This window comes from Pieris napi, chromosome 13 (assembly GCF_905475465.1).
Source record: "Pieris napi chromosome 13, ilPieNapi1.2, whole genome shotgun sequence".
Taxonomy (NCBI): Eukaryota; Metazoa; Arthropoda; class Insecta; order Lepidoptera; family Pieridae; genus Pieris; species Pieris napi.
Genome location: NC_062246.1, coordinates 551749 through 571709, shown reverse-complemented (window position 1 = coordinate 571709; position 19961 = coordinate 551749). Strand labels below are relative to the sequence as shown.

The following is a 19961-nucleotide window of genomic DNA, read 5'->3' as shown; positions in this document are numbered from 1 at the left end:
TATAACTATTTAGATTATTCATTATGGGTTTGCTTTAGTACAATTTTGAAGCTGTAAAATACTAAACTCTAAAAAAACACTGAATTTCCTTATCAAATTTTCTTTGCGTGCATGTAATTATTTTTGCATGCTTGATTTAACAGCAGAAAATGATTTTTAATCTAAAATTCCATGTACGGAATTTGTTCTCTGTGTCATAAAATAAATTAAAAATGACTCGATAGTTTGTGGAAATGCATCGAATACTTATAGTGTTCATCTTATTAAAAAGTGTTATCGCTGAGGATGACAGCGATGAAAAGTATATTGATGCTTTACCTGAAGAGGAGAAGCGTGAGTTTCTAGAAAAGATTGCGAGAAGAATATTTGAGGATTATCAGAATAGTAATGTGCCTAAGGTCTCATCGGTGAATATTTCGGATGAGGCCTTAGATTCACATACTGCTTACGTACAGAATATTCTAAAAGAAGAAAGGAGCAATACAAAACAAGCAATAATAAGAAGAGACAGTCAAGATCAAATTTCGAAAAGTAAAGAAGATGAAAGAAATAATAGTGAAAATGAAAAGTATTTAGACTTAACTATGCGTGCCAGTAAAAGAGAAAAACGGAGAAATGTACAAAATGAAAACCATAGAAATAATGACATATTTATTCCAGTTGTTCCTTTGTATGATAATTCGGATTCACATAAATCAGATAAGAAGCATGTTCAAGTTCAACGAATCAATAAGTCTGCAGTAGTAGAAACAACCACAACTTATAAGCCGTACGAAGATAACTACGAGAGTTCACCAAAAAGTTTAAGGCATTCTTTTATTTATGATGATAGTGAAGACGTTGATAACCATAAATCTACAATAATTGATCATTTTGAACCAAGTTCAAGAGATAATAATGAAAAATCATCAGATGAATCAAAAAGTTCGTTTGAAAACAATACAACTGATGACACTGTCACATCCACAACTACAGTCAATATTATTAATTTACGGAAAACTATCAACGATGAACCAAGCTTATTGCAGAATCCCATTGATAATGAAACTATTGAATTAAAATCTGTAGAAAATTTTTCAAAACTTAATGAAAGTATACAGCTTGTAACAGATAAAGTAAAAAATAATGATTATTCAGAAGTAACTATGAAACCTCACTCAATTGCATTTGATAAAAATATACTAGATATCATAAAAGATAATCCAGCACTCGTAAGAAGTAAAACAGTTTTAGATGGTAGTGTATCGGTTAAAACTGATCCAAATATAGGAAATAGTGCAAAAAGTGTCATAATCAATCAATCAGAACCTAACAGTGGTTTCAATATAACAGATGAAGAATTATATAACACAACTAAAGCTGTGATAACAGAAATATCTGACTTTAAAACAGAGATTGTTGTAACCGTTGAGCCCAATACAAGAAATAGTTCACTTGCCGTTACAGACGACAATAATGAACAACTTCTTAAAAGCAAAGATAATGTATTATACAGAGCCCGAAAGACATATCCCCAGAAAAAAATAGAGGAGGATAGAACTTTTATGAAAAATGTTAACAAAATTCAGAGTTGGGGAAGCAGATCAAGGGAAAACAAGTCTGTATATTATGTATATGAAGTTTGTAAGTTTCACTTTGATTTTTTTTAATATTTTTATATTCAAGATAAAATATATTATAATTACAAAGATATAAGGGTATAAGGCTACTTTACCACAACCATAATCTTAATTATTTAAAGCGTTTATTTAAGAATTTTATTGCAGCTGCTGAGCGACCCCCTTTTGTAGCCAAAAAATCTCAAAATGATAATGAACATTCACATTATGCACCGGTTTACAATTACTCTCCAGAAAATGCATACTACAACCCTTATAACCGCTTTGGACCAAATGAGAACGATATGGATAGTGAAGAATCTCAGGAACAGTTCAGAAACAAAAAAACGATTGTAAAACAGAACCAACGGAGTAGATTTAAAAATATTAACAATAATTTTTATAATCCATACAAGTTAAATCTGTACAATATTTTGAAACATAAAAACCCCTATAATATAATGGTTCCGCAGCCAGTTAAACCTAACAGTAATAACTACAATCCCAATGATTATATAGATATGGACTATTTCTTTGGAAGGAATAATAATTATATGAGACAAGGAAAATTCAACGGGGAAAATTTACCAGATACAAATGAAAGTGATCATCCTTACACAAATTATCATAAAAGTAACACAATCAACTATATAGATGCTGTAAGGAAACTACTATTTGCAAAACAAATGTTTGGTTATGTACCAACTGTAAATGAGACACGACAAGGACATCCGAAAACACTTCGTGATAACATCCATGACATATTTAATATCGATAATGGTAAAGATAAAGATGAAATTTCAATCGATTATTATTTTGGAAGGCAGAACTCTCATGAGGAAATAGACAAATTTAATAATCAACTCTACATGTATCACCAAATTCATCCTATGACTCCGATTCCAGTTAAACGTAATAAATTCAAAATTAAATCTAAAACAAACGCAGATATTGGTGGAAAAGAAATAGATATAGTAGAATCAACGTTTACCGTAATTAAGGATTTTATTAAAATGAATAATGATGCTTTGGTAAATTATGATTGGCTCAGAACAGCCGTCGATGTCCAAACTGCCTTAGAAAAATTATATGATTTAACGTAAGTTTTTCATGAGAATTTCTTTAAGCCTACATACTACATAGGACTATAAACAGAAGGAATTAATTTCCACTTATTTGTATAAATTGCCAAAAACTGTATGTTTACTTCAAATCTGATTACATTAAAAAATCATTAATTAGTATTTCCTAACAATAACAATCCTTAAATAAAAATTAAATCTTTAAAATATGCATAAGATACAGCTCGTATATACGAACTATCTTTCTATATACTTTTTTCAGAGAGGGCCTAAAAGCTAGCGAAAACTTACATACCTACGACTTGGAACTTTTAAAATACGTCGTCTACTTATACAAATCATCAGATTTAGCATTAAACGACACTGTAAGCTTAACGTCCCTACAAACAACCCTCAATGAGCTAAGAAAGAACATAAAAACGAAAAGCCTAGTACCAAAAATAAATAAAAAGAAAAAAGGTTTCAAATCGGCTGTGAAAATGTGGAGGGAATTCGCTACTTTCCTTAGAAGCCTAATGCAGAGCAAAAAGGAATTTCTCAATAATTTTCAAAGCATTCTGGTTGAAGTACAGTTCTTTTTGAATGACGTAAGTATATAACGTGAATAAGTATATTCAAACAATGATAAAAGTGTTTTAGACCAGGGTCGATAATTTTTGAAACCTAAAAAAATAATAGTAGGATGAAACCCATTGGAAAAGGAGGAGAATATTATAAAAATTAAAAGAAAATAATTTACTGGCGATCTGAGGTCGGGAAGGGGCGGGGGGGAGTTTTAAGGGTAAAAAACGGTTTATCTCGATTTGCGGCAAAACTAAAAAACCTATGGAAAAAAGTCAAATGGCAAAGTTGTAGTTAATAAAAAGATCTAAAACTTTTGTATTTACACATTTTTCTCATAACCTCAAAATTTATGTGAAAAATTCAAAAAAACCAAGTTATTGGTTTTAAATTTTTAACTTTTACAAAATTTATTTTTTTCCCACGAAATTTGGTGAAAACTTACCTTTTTAAATGGTTTTATTTAGCTCACCCCGTTTGTTTTATTTATTCTTGGGTCAAATTTAGTAATTCAAATTTCACCCTCTTCCTGTCAACCGATTAATCTGAAATTTTGTATACACTTTGGATTTTGGTGACAATACAATAAACTAAATAAATAAAATAAAAATAAATAAATATTATATAATATATATATATATATATATATATATATATATATATATATATATATATAACATTATATTAAAAACTGTATCTATTTTATTAATTAAATATATATTATATTTATATTATAGAATTGATTTATTTATATAAACTAACGAGCAAGGAACCTTGCAATAACGAAGCACTAAATGAATTAAACAGAACGCGAAATAAAAACTAAAAACTAGAAAATAAAAATAGGTAAAAAAACTTTTTAATAGACTAGACTAAAATAAAACCGTAGGGCACGTCAATTGTCTACAAATTATCGACTTAATGTGCGATAGAAGAATCGTTTAATTCGTCGTTAAAATAGGCAGTTGGCCCGCAGACGGTTAGGAAATTACTTACTATTTTCTTATTGACGTGCCCCACGGTTTTATTTTAGTCTAGTCTATGCATATGTTTATAATTCCCACGACTGTATCTATTTTATTATTTTTTGGTTTTTAGTACATTTATCTTAAACATTGCAATGTATGTTTAACATAAAACCGTTTAACTTAAAAAGTTTTTTTACCTATTTTTATTATGTCTTTAATACGCTGTAATTTATTTAATTTGAAATAATAATTTTTTCACCTTATTTTGAATTAATATCGAAAAAGCACCCTAATATTCAATAGAAAATTCACCCTAATTTTCAATAGAAAATTCACCCGTCAAAGTATCAGATTTTTCAAAAAGTTGGTCTGCTTTCAGTTCGTTTAAATCTCTACTTTCCTATCAAATCAAGTTTGATTAGTGATTAAGTTTATTTAAATATATTCCTCAAAGTAAAGAAGTAGTTAAACTTGTCTAAATTTACGAAATGCTGATACAAAATCAATATGTGTCTATGCCTCAGTCCCTTGTCCGTCGTCTCAGTCGTCTAGTGAGATGTGTCTGAAGACACCTTAACTCATGTTTTTGTTATTTTGGATTTTGTGCCTTACATGCTTTTACCCATAACATTTGTTTTAGTTTCACGATGCAATCAAACACGTTGCTTTGATAACTACATATAAATCACAAAATTGGTATACGGACCTCAAAAACTTGTACTTCCGGCATGCGGACAGAAGAAAAATACTTACCATACTTCTGCATTTAAGTGCATCCAAGCTATTTGACCTAATAGAAGACACTAAGGATATTCTAGAAGATAGTTTTCTAAGTTTTGTAAAAAATAATAAGGAAGAGGTAGATAAAGCAAGAAATGAATTTGTATACATTTTAAAATTATTAAGTGAGCTAAGGAAAATAAATTAATTAATTCATTTCAAATCTCTTATTATTAATTTAAATAATAATTGAACAGAAAATGTATTTTTGTAATCATAGGATCTTCATAAAGTGTCTTTCTTGTCAACACACTTTCACCAAATTGTAATTAATTAACTAATTGTAATTATTTTAATTACAATATTTAATAACAGAATACAAATTACAATACAAATTATCTGTCGCTTTCCCTAATGGTGGAAGTCGACAATTAAAGTCTGTGGAATGCTTTAAAGCTTTTTGTGACCATCGTGACTCAATTAAAGAATGCAGAGGGTCAGTGTGAAACTGATCCAGACGCTCCACCAGAAAGGGAACGACCAGGGCAGCTTTGTCGTGCTTTCGGACATCTACCCTGAGAAATAGTTTTGTAGGTTCGTGCATTGGAGGAGTTACGGTGTGTGAAATTCGTACTTGGCGGAGTTAGTCTCAGCTGTTACCTTTCCCATGCATTGGCGAACTAAAGTCAGAGAGTTGAGTCCCACATAATCCTTGCATGAGCAAATTGCCGTAGAGATCTCTGAGAGGTAAATTAAAGGAAATTAATATACTTACCTTTCCCTCGCAATATATTTATGAAAATATAATGTATGTATACAAAAATAGTGATGTTTACTAGAATAGAACATACGCACATAGTTAATGCTCTGACTATCTAAAGTTACGAATTATTTTTTTGGGAAAAGGGATACTCTTCTTTAATAAAATCCCAGAGGCTCTTTTATCTCTGCCTTGTAATGAATTGTATTAAAGAAAAGCTGTGCAAAAAGGCTTACTATAAAGTTCAACAACACTAGACCCTGGCCCTTTTATCAACAATTATCTAGTTGATAAAAGGGCCTGAGTCTAGTGCTACACAGGCTACTTCTAATTAATTTGCGATATTTGTTATAAAATAAGTGTTGTTTGATGATTTGCTATTGTAAAAGAGTACCGAGAGTTTTTACGCCGGCTTTTTCTCTCGGCCTACACTGTCGTCTTTGCTGATGAGTAGGGATGCCTACAAATTCAAATTTAATGACGTGGAATAAGTGATTCCTGTATCTTATGTACCATAATAAACATATTTTATTTTTTTATTTATTTAGATATGCGTAATGATATTTCTTGATGTGAAAGAAAAGTATTTATACAGTATGAAAATCTCAATATTCCAAACAACTGAAGAATTAAAACAAAAATAATAACACAATCATTTATTTCTACAACACTCTTTGGAATGTAATATTTACATTAACTTAATAAATAGTACAACAATAAATATTATGCTTTGGACTCTTAGAAATTGATTAAGTAAAGAATGATAAAAAACTATGCGGTCATTCCTTCTAACTTAAAACACTACAATATATGTGACACACAAAATATCATCAAACGAAAAATATTTAGGTAAAACGACAATTTAGGTATGTTTTACCTAATTCCGACACCGTTCTTGATATCGAAAATTACCAAGTATATACAGTTATGTTTGAATAAAGGCTGCAAATTAAATTCTACTTTAACAAAAACTTATTTTGACGAAAATAATATTAGCCCGCATTTGATTTAAAATCAACAAATCGGACATTAGTTCAGCCCTGCGATTCTGTAACTCACTTTTCGAACTCACACAGCGGTTTTCGCATCGGCGGTCGCTCTGAAATCAGTCGTGAAGCAGTCATTTTATGATTTGGCATTCTAATAAACAATAAACTTCGAGCTCCCACCTTTTCAGAATGCCAAATCATAAAATGAAATGATGTGAGTTCGAAAAGTGAGTTACAGAATCACAGGGCAGGCTTGTAGTATCATACAACTTCTTTAACGGATACAAACACGAATTATTACATTAATCACCAAACCCACCGCTGTTAAGCACTTTATGTAAAGTATGTATTTGTACAAATGATAGTTTGAAAAAACATACAGCCCATGATAGCTTAAGCCTCTGTTTCCAAATCTGCCTCAATTTCTTCTGGTGTCCTAAGGTCGATTGCAAAACGCTTCTGTGGTTTCTGACTCGGCGGCCTCTCATCCAGTTCTGTAATAAAACGATATAAATATATAATTAATTGTTTGTACATTACACTATAATAACATATGAAAACAATTGTCATGCATGTGCATCAATAAAGCTTCAGCCATGTAAGAAGGACCTAATTAACTTTTTATTTAATTTTTACACGCTTTACATTAGCTTCACCTGTATGTATGTATGTAACCAACTCCTTCGGACTCGATTTTGACCCACTTTTAACGGACAGATTTAATTCAAACTTTGCGCACCTGTCAAAGATCGATGACAATGCAAAAATCCGAAAAAAAAATGAAAAAAATAAAAAAAATAAATATAGTTAAAAAAAACTAAAAAACACGCTTTTAAAGCACATCAAACTAAAAAGTGAAAAATAATTCCTAATTTAGGCTGAAAATGGTAATGAACAAAAAATACTGGTATTATTGTGAAAAAGCGTGGGGCGCTCTGTGCCATATTTTTCGTCTATCGAGATGCATGAGGGTAAATTTGTTACGGATACGTCACGAAGATGTGCAGCGTTTTTGTCGAAGAAAAGGGAGAGAACGATTGAGACCGATTGAGAGAGAGTGAGAAGGGCGAACCTTATAGAAACTCTATTTTTTTTAATTAAAATTTCGTAAAGAGAATTTATGAAATATTAGTAAGTAATTTTATATTTTATGCAAAGTAATTTATTTAAATCTCAAATGACAAAACATCGAAAAACAAATGCCACGTGTTTTTATTATCGAAAAAATGTTTTTTTTATATTTTCTTTATTATACGAGTATGTATTAATTTTCGACACTTTTTATATTTTAATGAGAATTAAATTCATTAAATTCCTAACGTATCTTCCTTTTTCCCTCCCTCTAAGTCTCGGAAATTTTTAGATTTGAGTATCGCAATACAGCGAGGAAATGCTGTTTTAGTTTTTTATTTATCAATTAAAATTTAAATTATAAGTATTACGAGTACTATGTTGGTTAAGAATATTGTAAATAATGTATATTTGTGTGTTGGAAATATTTCAGTAATATATGATTACCTGGTGTAGTCTGCATCTCTTTAACCCGTCTGGAGTAATCCTGGAAAGCAGCAGCAAGTGAATATGTCAAACGACGAGCAGCATTCCTGAAAAATATAGTTGCATATTAATATAAAATTGATTGCATACTTTTATTTAGTATAATCAAAGCAATTAAAATAGTTTCGAAATTTATTTTCCCCGATAGAACATCTTTAAGGGTGACCTAGTTCTCAGAGTCTTCAAAAACGTTATCGCCTGGGATATTAAGACTAGGCCAAATGATTATTCACTATGAGATTAGAATGGCTGTTTCACAATCGATATGAAGAAAAGGAAACATTATTTATTGTTCAAAGAGAAACATTTTGAATGAATTTAAAATCTGTTCCAAAATACTTGATTGCTTAATCAATTAGCCAAATGTGTAATGGACGTGTAACGTAACGTAGTAAACTAAAATTAAAAAAAACAATTTATACTTATTTATTCTTAATAGAGTTTGTGGGTTTAGTAATTTAAATGCGAATCTCAACCATGTCGCAGTGAGTTCCAATACCAGTTGAAAGCTCAATCAACACTTGATGCTAAAGGTAAACATGACGAAGTCGGGATATTTTCGACCCAAAGCCGATTCTACTTGCTATAGACAATATGCAATGAAACAGGCACAACATTCAGTATCTATTATGTATAGGTTCTACAACAAACATAAGAGGGTAGTTTTAAATTTGTCTTTAGAGTAATAAATGTTTCTATGTGTATTTGTTATGCTCACCACATACCCAACACCAAATAGTTATTATGTTTCAATTTATAATAAGTATAAGTTAAATAAAATCAGTGGCACTACGTTTTTAGGTCTGGGCCTCGTATTTCCGTATCTATTTCATAATCATTTGTCGATCTAAAAGGCAAGTAGTTGATGAGTATCATATGCCTGACACACGCCATCGTCTTTGGGTCTAAGGCAAGCCAGTTTCCTCACGATGTTTTCCTTCATTGTTCGAGTGTTAAATGCGCACATAGAAAGTCCATTGGTGCACAGCCGGGATCGAAACTACGCGCTTAGGGATGAAAGTCACACGCTGAAGCCACTAGGCCAACACTGCTCTTAGTAATTATACATAACTTAAAGTAAAAAGCTCTTATATACATTCAAGGTTTACCTGGATTCGCAGACGAAGGCGTGGCACTCAAATGGGTTCAGCCCCTTAACGTCAGCATTGTCCTTGACTATTATCATCGAGAAGACACGAGTGTAGACCAGGTCTTGGACGCCGTATGATATTGATTCTATGTTAAAAAATACCTGAAAACATATATATCGTTTGGAACTATCAAAAGTCACTAAATACTTTAAACACAGACGAACAATAAGGTAGCATCTTTTATTCCTAAATGAGTTATGTCACCAGAAGATAACTCATAATTTGAATTGCTATTGAATTGTATTGGAGTTTCGTAAACAATTACTAGTAAGGGATCGCCCTACGAAAATTTTGAGAATAAATATCATTTGGTGTTTTTATAGTTATAATCAGCCAATTATATATTTTTCAAAGTATTGGAGAATTGATCCCATTGCCTTCCCGTTGAACTGACCAAATTCCTTTGAGACAGGAACGCCCAGTAAGTTAAAAAATAAATGTAACAATAATAAGGTCTTTATCAGGGTAAAGAGGGGTGTTTTAATAGGCTTTTCTGTCGTCTAAATATTTGTTCCCCCTAAATTCCCCCCAGGCTCATGAATATAGCTAACATAACGTAAAATACTTACTGTCATATGTTCGAATTCATCCCGTTTTGTGCCATGGTTGAGGGTCTCCAGATGGACCCCTTCGACTGTGATCATCAACTTCACGATTGGTAACATTTCACCTGGAATTCACAGATTATAATCTATAATGAGTGCAGTTTTTTAAATACACTTTATAAAACTTAATTATGCCGTCAAAAGAGAATAATGAATAGTGACGTGGTGTTATACTCAATGCTATATGTTGTATATTATAGAGAAAATAAATACATCAACATATTAAAAGTATATGTATTTAACGAGACTTAGTTTGAAATTTTTGATTGAAAGTTGGGGGAACTTAGCTGAGTGTTTCTTAAACCTAACTTAAATATTTCTCTTACAGAGTTGTATGCAACTCAACCACATGATGACCATTTTGCAGAAGTATACCTGGTGGTAATGCCTTAGCTGCTGCAACCATAAGGTCCACTGGTTTCCTGGTGTGCTTGATGCCCCATAGTCCTCGTGCGTCGCTTTGCCCCAAATATTTGACCTTTAAAAGAAAAAATATCGTGTGAACATATCAGAAGGTAAAATTTACATTTATCTGGAATGTATAGTAAATAATACTAACTCATATAGAAATTTCGACAGATTTTATCAAAATGAACACTTCTGGTTATTAGATAAAGATATTGTTACAATACTTCAGATTAAGTCGTTTAGTTAAAAAGATAATAAAAATCATATTTCTGTTAATAAACTATAAAAATAATATATGCGCCAATGGCGCTACAACCTTTTTAGGTCTGGACCTCAGATTTCTGTATCTGTTTCATGATCATGCGTCAATCTAATAGGCAAGAGCAGCCTCCTGTGCCGGACCCACGCCGTCGACTTTTTGGTCTAAGGCCTGTTTCCTCACGATGTTTTCTTTCACCGTTCGAGCGAATGTTAAACGAGCACATAGAATTCCACCCATTCCATTGGTGCACAGCCGGGGATCGAACCTACGACCTCACGGACGAGAGCCGCAAGCTAAAGCCACTAGACCAATACTGCCCTTAAAGACTGTCACTATAAAAGTAAGTTTATGTATAATTGTATAAATATAAATTAATAATTTGTGCTATATAACTCGATATGGTTAATGTTCTTTATATGAAATGTTATGGCAAGAAAAGTATAATTTTTAAACCATAACAATATCATTTTTTTTTTTTTTTTTTTTATGTAATAGGAGGCAAACGGGCAGGAGGCTCACCTGATGTTAAGTGATACCGCCGCCCATGGACACTCACAATGCCAGAAGGCTCGCAAGTGCGTTGCCGGCCTTTCAGGAATTGGTACGCTCTTTTCTTGAAGGACCCTAAGTCGAATTGGTTCGGAAATACTTCTGTGGGCAGCTGGTTCCACATAGTGGTGGTGCGCGGCAAAAACTGCCTTAGAAAACGCTCTGTTGTGGAACGACGGACGTCGAGGTGATACGGATGGTATTTTGTATTTTGCCTTGACGTCCGATGATGAAACTCAGCTGCAGGTATTAGACCGAACAACTCCTCTGAACACTCTCCATGGTAAATGCGGTAGAAGATGCAGAGAGATCCCACATCTCTACGCAACGCCAAAGGATCAAGCCGCACTGAAAGTGACTGGTCGTCGACGATTCGAACCGCTCTTCGTTGAATACGGTCAAGTGGAAGGAGCTGGTACTGGGGAGCTCCCGCCCAGAGGTGAGAGCAGTACTCCATATGGGGTCGAATTTGAGCTTTATATAGTTGCAAGCGGTGGCCCGGAGTGAAGTACCGTCTCGCCTTGCTGAGCACACCAAGCTTTTTGGAGGCTAATTTAGCCTTTCCTTCCAGATGACCGCGAAACTGAACGTTATTCGATATGTCAACGCCCAGTATTCCGATGCTAGCTGAGGCTTTAAGGAGAGTGTCTTCAAAGAGGGGAGTAGCGACAAAGGGAGTCATAAAAATCACAAAACATTTGATCGTTACTATTCAATAAAAGTGCATCTAAAATCTAAGTAGCTACCATAACTATTCATCTGTTTCAATATTTCCAGGCAATTAGGTGACTAACCTACACTTCCAACAATTGAAACACTGGGAATCAAACCTCGTACCGCATTAAATAAGTTTTAGTATAATTTTGTGTAATTAGTGTGAATGCTACACTGATCCAAATAGATCGTTGTGTGAGGATAATTGAAGCGAGCGAACCGTGAAAAGGATATAACGTCATACAGTGTTACTCAGTACCTACTTTTGGTAGAAATAAAATTATTTAGGAATTCATTAAATTCTAAGAATCATGTCATACATTAAATACGGTTTAAGATATTCATTACGAATAATGTTCTTAATATTTACTTAGATGAGATGATATACTTCATTTATACATAATATAAAAGAAACAGAAGACTTATTAGATAAAAATATGCAATTAAAAATTGTTTAAGCAAAAAAGTAATACAAAGAAAATTTAAAATAATACAAAGAAAACAGTGAACAATAAATAGAAGTAATTTAACAAATAACACACAAATGTATAATTTATTAACTACATGGTTAACTCTCGCTCAAGCAACTTTTCTGTTTGAGTTAAATTGAAAGAAACTTTAAATTGTATTACAACAAGGCTGACCACCCAAAGTCCACTAGTTCCTATGTTTTTTTAGTTTGGCGTTAAAGATGTCACGATTTACATTTTATTGATGACGTCGAGATATATTCTTGCGACTTTAAGTACAGGTATATATAAATATATGTGAGAGGTGTTGGCCTGGTGGCTTTCTTTCTATTTATATATCTAACATTTGCTCGAACAGCGAAGGAAAACACCGTGAGGAATCGTGCCTTAGACCCAAAAAAAACGACGGCGTGTGTGAGGCACAGGAAGCTGTTCAAGTAGCCTATTAGATTGACAAATGATCATAAAACAGATACCTACCTAAATCTGAGGCCCAGACCTAAAAAGGTTGTAACGTTACTGATTTTATTTCTAATTAGAAATATACACGTAAATCATGATTGTAACACACTTCATCGAGAACTCTCTCTGAATCTAATGGGTTATTACAAGTCACAATTTTACTCTCTATATTACGGTCGTTTGAATCCATTTTTGGAGGCACTTTCTATCCTGATACAAATATGATCCAAGATACGTGACTGCCCTATGCCATCATTAGGGCTTCATGTTTCTGGCTAAGTAGCATCGAATTTCGCCTTTGTTCAAGATCCAAAAAATGAGAATACAGTATGAAATTTTGTATGAAAGAGGGACGGAGAGTTTATTGCCATTCCTTCTTATATTATTATTCTTTATTATCCATTCTGCTACCTTGTTTAGAGAACGGGTATGAGGTGTAATTGAATAAAGAGCAATGCAAGGACCCTAGGGTTAATTATAATTAGGTCAATCGTTAATATACCGATGACACATGACGTTTAAAACTAAACTTAGTGTGTAAGGACAATGGATTAAGTTCAATAATTAAACTTAAATATTTAGCTTTTTATATACAATAGTTACTTATAGTTAATATGTATGAAGACGGGTGTGAAAACATTACGGTACGCTTCTACTTGTAATCTCAGATTCCTGTCTACTAGACTTGTAATCGTGCTTTGTTTCAAGTTCCTCACATGAACACCAACCATTTTTTAAGTCTCGATTCGTTTAAGCTATCGCGGAATATGCTTTAAAGGAATATTAATGCATAGCGCTAAATGAACTGAATCATGAACACACCCCACATACACACCCTCACGTACATACCCTCACTTTCACACCATCACACAACACACCCGAATTAGGTATTACTTAGTTAAATGTATTTAATATTTTTTATTGATTTTTCCTTTCGTAAATGTTTGACGCTTTTTGTATTTATTATGTAATCCATCTTTGTCTATATCTTAATCTTTATCTTAATATCTTTAGATTTTCTTATATATAATTTATATAAGAAAATCTGTGACCACATTCAGTCCGATGACGTCACACATTAAATCGCGCTGTCGAAGGGTTCTAACCGCTGAGCATAACATATATACAAAATCTAGACTTCTACCTAGATCTAGGCCTATGGGTAATGATTCCAGATCATCGAAAAAGCCATGTCATTAGGCTATTTTCAATGTCTACAAATGTAGTAGACATTAGATAAATTACAATTCAATTACATTACCATTTAAATTGAAATGAACTCTTTCGAAGACGGACTAATATTCTCCATGTTACGCGTCGGTCGAAGATGGGGAATTCGTTAATAAAAAATACCCACCCAACCTTGATTTTTCTATTTCCAACGCTTATTCGCAATTCCGTTACGCTCTGTATATTTAAGCATTGCTAAATCTAAAACAATGCGTGTATTTGATAGTCACGAAATATACATCACGTAGCGAGAGTATGATGTTATCTACGTTTGATTCATTATGGAGGCTGATTTTACTATTTAAATTAAGCTTATTACTCGCGATATTAAGATACAGAAACTGCATACAAAATAAATATAAAACATATATATAAGGCAAGTAAAGAATTTAAACAGTTTTAATCCTTTACTTTTCTTTACTTAATTTCATCATCATCAAGTACAGTCCCTTATGGGCCTCCGCAAGTATGTCTCGCCATCGTAATCTATCTCGTCTAGCGTCCAACACTCCGATGGTTTCGAGGTCCTTGACAACTCCATCCCACCAATGAAGCCTCGGTCTACCGGGTTTTCTCACCAGGTTGTGAGTTCAGTAAGAACCTTGGGGTTCTGTAGTCCGCCATTCGGTGCACATGTACAAACCACTTAAGTGTATGTTATGGGTAACCGATCGACTTTTCTTAATTTACTTAAGAAAATTACCATAAAACTACTACTACTACCACTACTACTAAAACTACCATAAAAACGAAACATTTCCGAACTAAAAATATACTTGATTCTGACCGGAAGTTCCTGGAAGTAACTAAAAAATTTGTTTTTGTTAAATAAAAATATTGCTACACCGAAAGTTATATAAATTGTAACCTTGAATGAAATGCGTCATGGTTATTTTTTTGTCTTTTCGACAAGTAATATAATTTTCAGGATGATTAACCGATGTACGATGTATAATTGTAATTATAAAAATATATACTTTATTATTAAAGCTTCAAAATCGTTAGTTTATAACTGCCCTTAACACTTATAAAAAGTTTATAATTAACACAATATTTAAATTCACTTATATTAAGTGCGAAAGAAAGTTAATTTAATATCAACTTTCGCTGTTTATCTATTGAATATCTGATGTATACGAAATATAACAGCTTCCTGTTATTTAATTATTGTCATTTTGTGTATAACGGTCTCATTCAAACTCAAAATAACTTTACTCATATAGGTAAACAAGTACACTTATGAACGTCAACAGAAAAGATGTTAAATTGATTCTAAATTTACATTTACTACCACTATTGAACTGGAGCAAATCAATCCCAAGGAGTAGGATCATTAATAATCGTCAAATTTATAAAAGCTTCATTTATTAATTTACGTTTAACTAGAGTTTTGAATTTATTATATGATAACTCTCTAATTTCGTTTGGGAGTTTGTTACAAATCGAATATAATTTCCATATAAAGAGTGGTTTATCTTCTGGAACCTGGTTGGTCGTACGCTTAGATAAGTTCATAATATTTAATTTCTTAAACTTACTTTACATAACAGAAACCTCAGTACAATTAAGCCTCAATTTTTTAAAAAATATTTGATCGCATTTGATTCGACCATGAGAGCGATAAGGACAAAATATTCAATAGTTATTTAAGGCTTATAGTACAAAAAGGAGTTAACTTCCATTAATAGAAGATATGGAGCATACGCGCTTTATTTTTGTAATTTAAGTTAGACATTTTTTTCATAAGCCCGCTATAACTGACAGTTTAAAGGTGCCATAAACATTTTTCACAGATAACAAATAGACATTACAGATAATCTAACATATACATTATACATAATATATTTAAACAACAGAAAGTCTCACTTGAAAAGTAATAGGTAAATCACCGACAGTGACGGGTCCTTCTGGGTCTGCCATTTTCATCCTACGGTTTAGTCAACTCTTAGCAATCATCTGAAAAAGAAGTTATCATAAATTTTATCGAAAATCGAATTAAGATTGTCATACAGAGATTGTCTTTATCTATTTTTTTTGTGTAAGAACTAAATTGGTGGTCCAATAATATAAAATATAAAATATAAAATGATTATCTTATTAAAAGGGCAGTTAATGTCACCTTCCCACGTTACAGTACGTTATGGGTCACCCCTATGTCTTGCATCAGTGATTACATTTGCCACCTGCGCACTTCATGGTAGAGTTAAACGACTCTTTTTAACGTAGTAATTCAGTAAAGCCTTTCATATGTAAATATGATATAATTTCTGCAGAAAGCAGATAAGTCTTGTGTGCTTGGTGTGTTTTTGGGTCTAAAAGCGTCTACACACGGCCCTAAAAATCATTGGGGAAGTGGTGGAGAGCACCCTAGATCGCCTCATGTGTAGACAAATTGTAGCCTTATTTTATTATCAACCCTACTGCTACTGCCGATTGGAACTACGGGCCGATTTCATGTTTACCACCATTGTCCTGATATCGCCACTGATTTTAGGGCCGTGTGTAGACGCTTTTAGACAATCCAGTTTCCCCACGATAGTTTTCAACGTATACGAAAGTGCGCACAAAGACAGAGTCATTAATTGTATAACCGGGATTTCAATGACATGAAACTGGAGTCGTAACTATAGGAACACAAATATTACTAATTTAATATTCATGATTTTATTTATATTTTATTTACAATTTGATTGCACAACGGTAACGTCGTTATTTTAAAATTGTATCAATATATAGTATTATATAGTACACAAGGTCGAGAATTACCCGAATAATCGTTTTGAAAATATTTTTTACTATAAGTTGTTGGAAAAAATCAGTGATATAAACAATAACATATATTTCATATTATTTACTGTGGTGCCTAAATAATGGGCAAGCGCAGCAGGCTCTAAAATAGGGTCAAGAACAGATGTAAAAACCGTTATAACAGGTGTATTTTACGACCCTTCGTTTTGAGAGGTTTCAAAAAGATTCGTAAGAGTAATGAAGTGTAATTTAACTTATAGAATAAATATTTATCTCAATGTAATCTAGAAATCGTTTATACCGTGAGAAATTTCACATTTTCTAATGTTAAACATTACACACAAAAATTTGCTTTTGTGAATCAAATGTTTTCCAGTTTTACATAATGTTTTGTTATTTAAATTTGCGCCTATTGTACCTACTTACTTATCGATACTCCACTACAAAGAATATATTGTTGTGTAAGTGTAACAAAAATTATTTCGGTGGCGGAGCCCTTATTGTATTGGCGCACTTCGCACACAGGAGCGACGCGGCCCTGGATACAATCTATATTATTATTTTGAGACAAACCCATAGTCGGGAAACACGGGTATTTTCCATAATATATTATAATAGATCTATAACTGTTTGCATAATTCGCAAAGTTGGTAAGCAATGTACGAACTGATAAGATATAAACACCTTGAATGTGAATTTGCAGTTTATTTAATATCATTTTAAATACTTTATTTGGAATGAATGCAATAAAATGTATAATGAAGAATATATGTATTTATTTAAATTAAAACAGGACATCTTTAATCTGTCCTATAACCCTTCGTTACTTAAAGTGCATTTCATATCAATCTTTTAAACAATAGTTTTCTATCCGTCGCTACGGAAATTATTATTGTAAAAGAGATAAGAAAAACAACTTTAGCATACGCCGATTTGAATTGCACTATTATGTACCACGTAATTGCTTAGTTGATAGATTCAAGAAATAATAAAGTATTTACAATATTCTTAACCTTTAGGTATAATAAATAGTAATGTATAAATAGAAACCTAAATCGAATTTGAAAAGTTTGGACCCTGTGACAGTGAACCTTTACGCAGCATTTCAAGAAATTCGTATTTTTTACCTGACATACAACTTATTTTCACCAGACAAAAATTTGTAAAATATACTTTATACTAGTTAAATTTAACGAAATAAAAGAAAGTGATCGCCAGAATGGAAGAGCCATGTTCTATGTAATATTCATTGCAAAGTTGGTAATCCTTTCTTCTGATGAAACAGAATAAAAATAGTTATTATCGTGATAATAGCTTATCAAAAACATGATAAGGCTATCAACCGATGACTACATTCCTATTTTATGCGTTTAAAACATTTTAGTCCTTAATTGTTTTAACAAACGTGGTGCTTTCGAAACAAAGATTTTGCCTTCCAGGATTTTGGGGTTATATTTAACACCACCGCACCGCAATCCCATCTGTAGTTAAGGGGCACTGCTTAAAATCACGACTCTTAGAAAAAAGCTTATGCATCTCACTGTGGTACTTTTCAGAAATCCCCAAATTCAGCGCATCGCTTAATTTGTTATATTTATGACCAGAGAAAGAGTTTGAAAGAGCAAATAAAATAAATAATAGTTGTTTATAAGACTGTAAATGCCAGTACACAACTATTATTTAAAATTATAAAAGGAGCCGAGAAATATATGAAAATTTATATTCATTATCTGAGGTACTGAATAATTTTATTTCAATTTAAACTAAATATATACATGAACAATTAATAAAGAAAAATTATTTATATCTTTGAAAATTCGCAAGTGCAGTACAATGATTCATTTGGACATATGTTATTTTTGGAATTTTCCGGTGATTTCCTATAATTTGAATGTCAGAATTGTTCATTGTTCAAAGTCATTTGAGCGATAATGTTTGACACACCATAACGAACAGCGTATGTATTTACAAAGTAATTCACCCCTTCTATTTTATTCTTATTGTTAATTAGAACTCTGTTCAATAAATATAGAAACATTAAATCTCAACTCAACACATACGATTAAATCCAAGATAAGTTGCGTTTGCTAACTGCTAAGACATCTTAGCCTTTATCATTCGCTATCAACAATTAAACGTTTATTTGATAACTGCTAAACATTGGATGTTCACCTAGCTTGCAGTAAATAAATCCTTGTGTTTAGACATACAGAAAGGAATACAAAATTAACACGACAACGAACAACTTAATAAATGTTCATTAAATAACGATATAAATGTTATCAGTTATGTTAGGATTCAATTAAGATATAGACAGTAGAACTGTTAGCCAAGTGAGTCATGCATTTATTAAGTCAACTCGCGAAGGTCCAGGATTACCCAAAAATAGACACGATACGTAATTAAAAGAAAGTAAGGACTTCCTTTATCAGTGAATTTTTGTAGAGCGATTGAGGAATTGAATTGTTATAATAAAGTTCTTTGTCTACAAGTTTTTAACATTATTCTATAAATCAATTAATCAAGTCATTGAAAAAAAAACATTCTTAAATATTATAACAGTTAAAATATAGAAACACCGAGGGTATAGGCTTGTACGAGTTTTAAAGATTACTTACATAATACACGAATGTATTTATCATAATTAAAAATCCATTTAGTTAAATCTACGTTAGTAATACAATTAACAGTTACATAACTTACCATAAGAAAAAACCAATATATCACAACACTAAAACCTTCGAGACGTAAAAAAAATTAAACCACAAAATGGCCGCGTCCGCCACGCGCCGCGTCGAAACACTATTGTGAATACGAACTAAATTCAAAATCGTAATGTGACCACCATATTTTATTGAACTGCAAGTTATAATGCATTTTCCCTTTCTATCATACATTTTCACGTCGATGAGGGCGACGAGGAAGCTCAAGCTAAATTGGTTATTACATTCGCATATCACATATGAAGTTTTTTAGTTCTAGGAGTTTAGACTTTATTCAACTGCAATAAGGCGGTTAAATGTGTGTTCAAAAAATTGTTATAAACCTTGACTAAGGTGATGTGATAAGAACATACAGGCTGATGTTAATATTACCAGAACCACTAACATAAACCACTCCATATATG

At 32.1% G+C, this 19961-nt stretch overlaps 2 protein-coding genes across 2 annotated transcripts; one reads left to right on the top strand and one right to left on the bottom strand.

Moving 5' to 3' along the window:
• The first annotated feature begins 168 nt into the window (after nucleotides 1-168).
• On the top strand, nucleotides 169-5148 carry LOC125055182 (metacaspase-2-like). Its single transcript, XM_047657491.1, has 4 exons — nucleotides 169-1623; nucleotides 1767-2697; nucleotides 2943-3267; nucleotides 4850-5148. The coding sequence occupies exons 1-4, from the start codon at nucleotides 234-236 to the stop codon at nucleotides 5135-5137; spliced, it is 2934 nt and encodes a 977-aa protein (XP_047513447.1). The 5' UTR covers nucleotides 169-233; the 3' UTR covers nucleotides 5138-5148.
• A 1749-nt stretch (nucleotides 5149-6897) lies between these two features.
• LOC125055201 lies at nucleotides 6898-19671 on the bottom strand. Its single transcript, XM_047657533.1, has 7 exons — nucleotides 19538-19671; nucleotides 15953-16042; nucleotides 10367-10469; nucleotides 9956-10056; nucleotides 9345-9487; nucleotides 8197-8282; nucleotides 6898-7172 (listed from the first exon to the last, which is right to left on the bottom strand). Exons 2-7 carry the CDS (start codon nucleotides 16010-16012, stop codon nucleotides 7072-7074), a joined length of 594 nt encoding a protein of 197 aa, XP_047513489.1. The 5' UTR covers nucleotides 16013-16042; nucleotides 19538-19671; the 3' UTR covers nucleotides 6898-7071.
• Nucleotides 19672-19961: the final 290 nt, after the last annotated feature.

Excerpts from the sequence above, each read along its gene's own strand:
- LOC125055182 (XM_047657491.1), top strand. The coding sequence starts at position 234 with ATGCATCGAATACTTATAGTGTTCATCTTATTAAAAAGTGTTATCGCT. Across the intron at positions 1,624-1,766 it reads ATATTATGTATATGAAGTTT|CTGCTGAGCGACCCCCTTTT; the intron begins GTAAGTTTCACT and ends ATTTTATTGCAG. Across the intron at positions 2,698-2,942 it reads GAAAAATTATATGATTTAAC|AGAGGGCCTAAAAGCTAGCG; the intron begins GTAAGTTTTTCA and ends TACTTTTTTCAG.
- LOC125055201 (XM_047657533.1), bottom strand. The coding sequence starts at position 16,012 with ATGAAAATGGCAGACCCAGAAGGACCCGTCACTGTCGGTGATTTACCT. Across the intron at positions 10,470-15,952 it reads ATTTACCTATTACTTTTCAA|GTCAAATATTTGGGGCAAAG; the intron begins GTGAGACTTTCT and ends TTTCTTTTAAAG. Across the intron at positions 10,057-10,366 it reads AGCTAAGGCATTACCACCAG|GTGAAATGTTACCAATCGTG; the intron begins GTATACTTCTGC and ends TGTGAATTCCAG.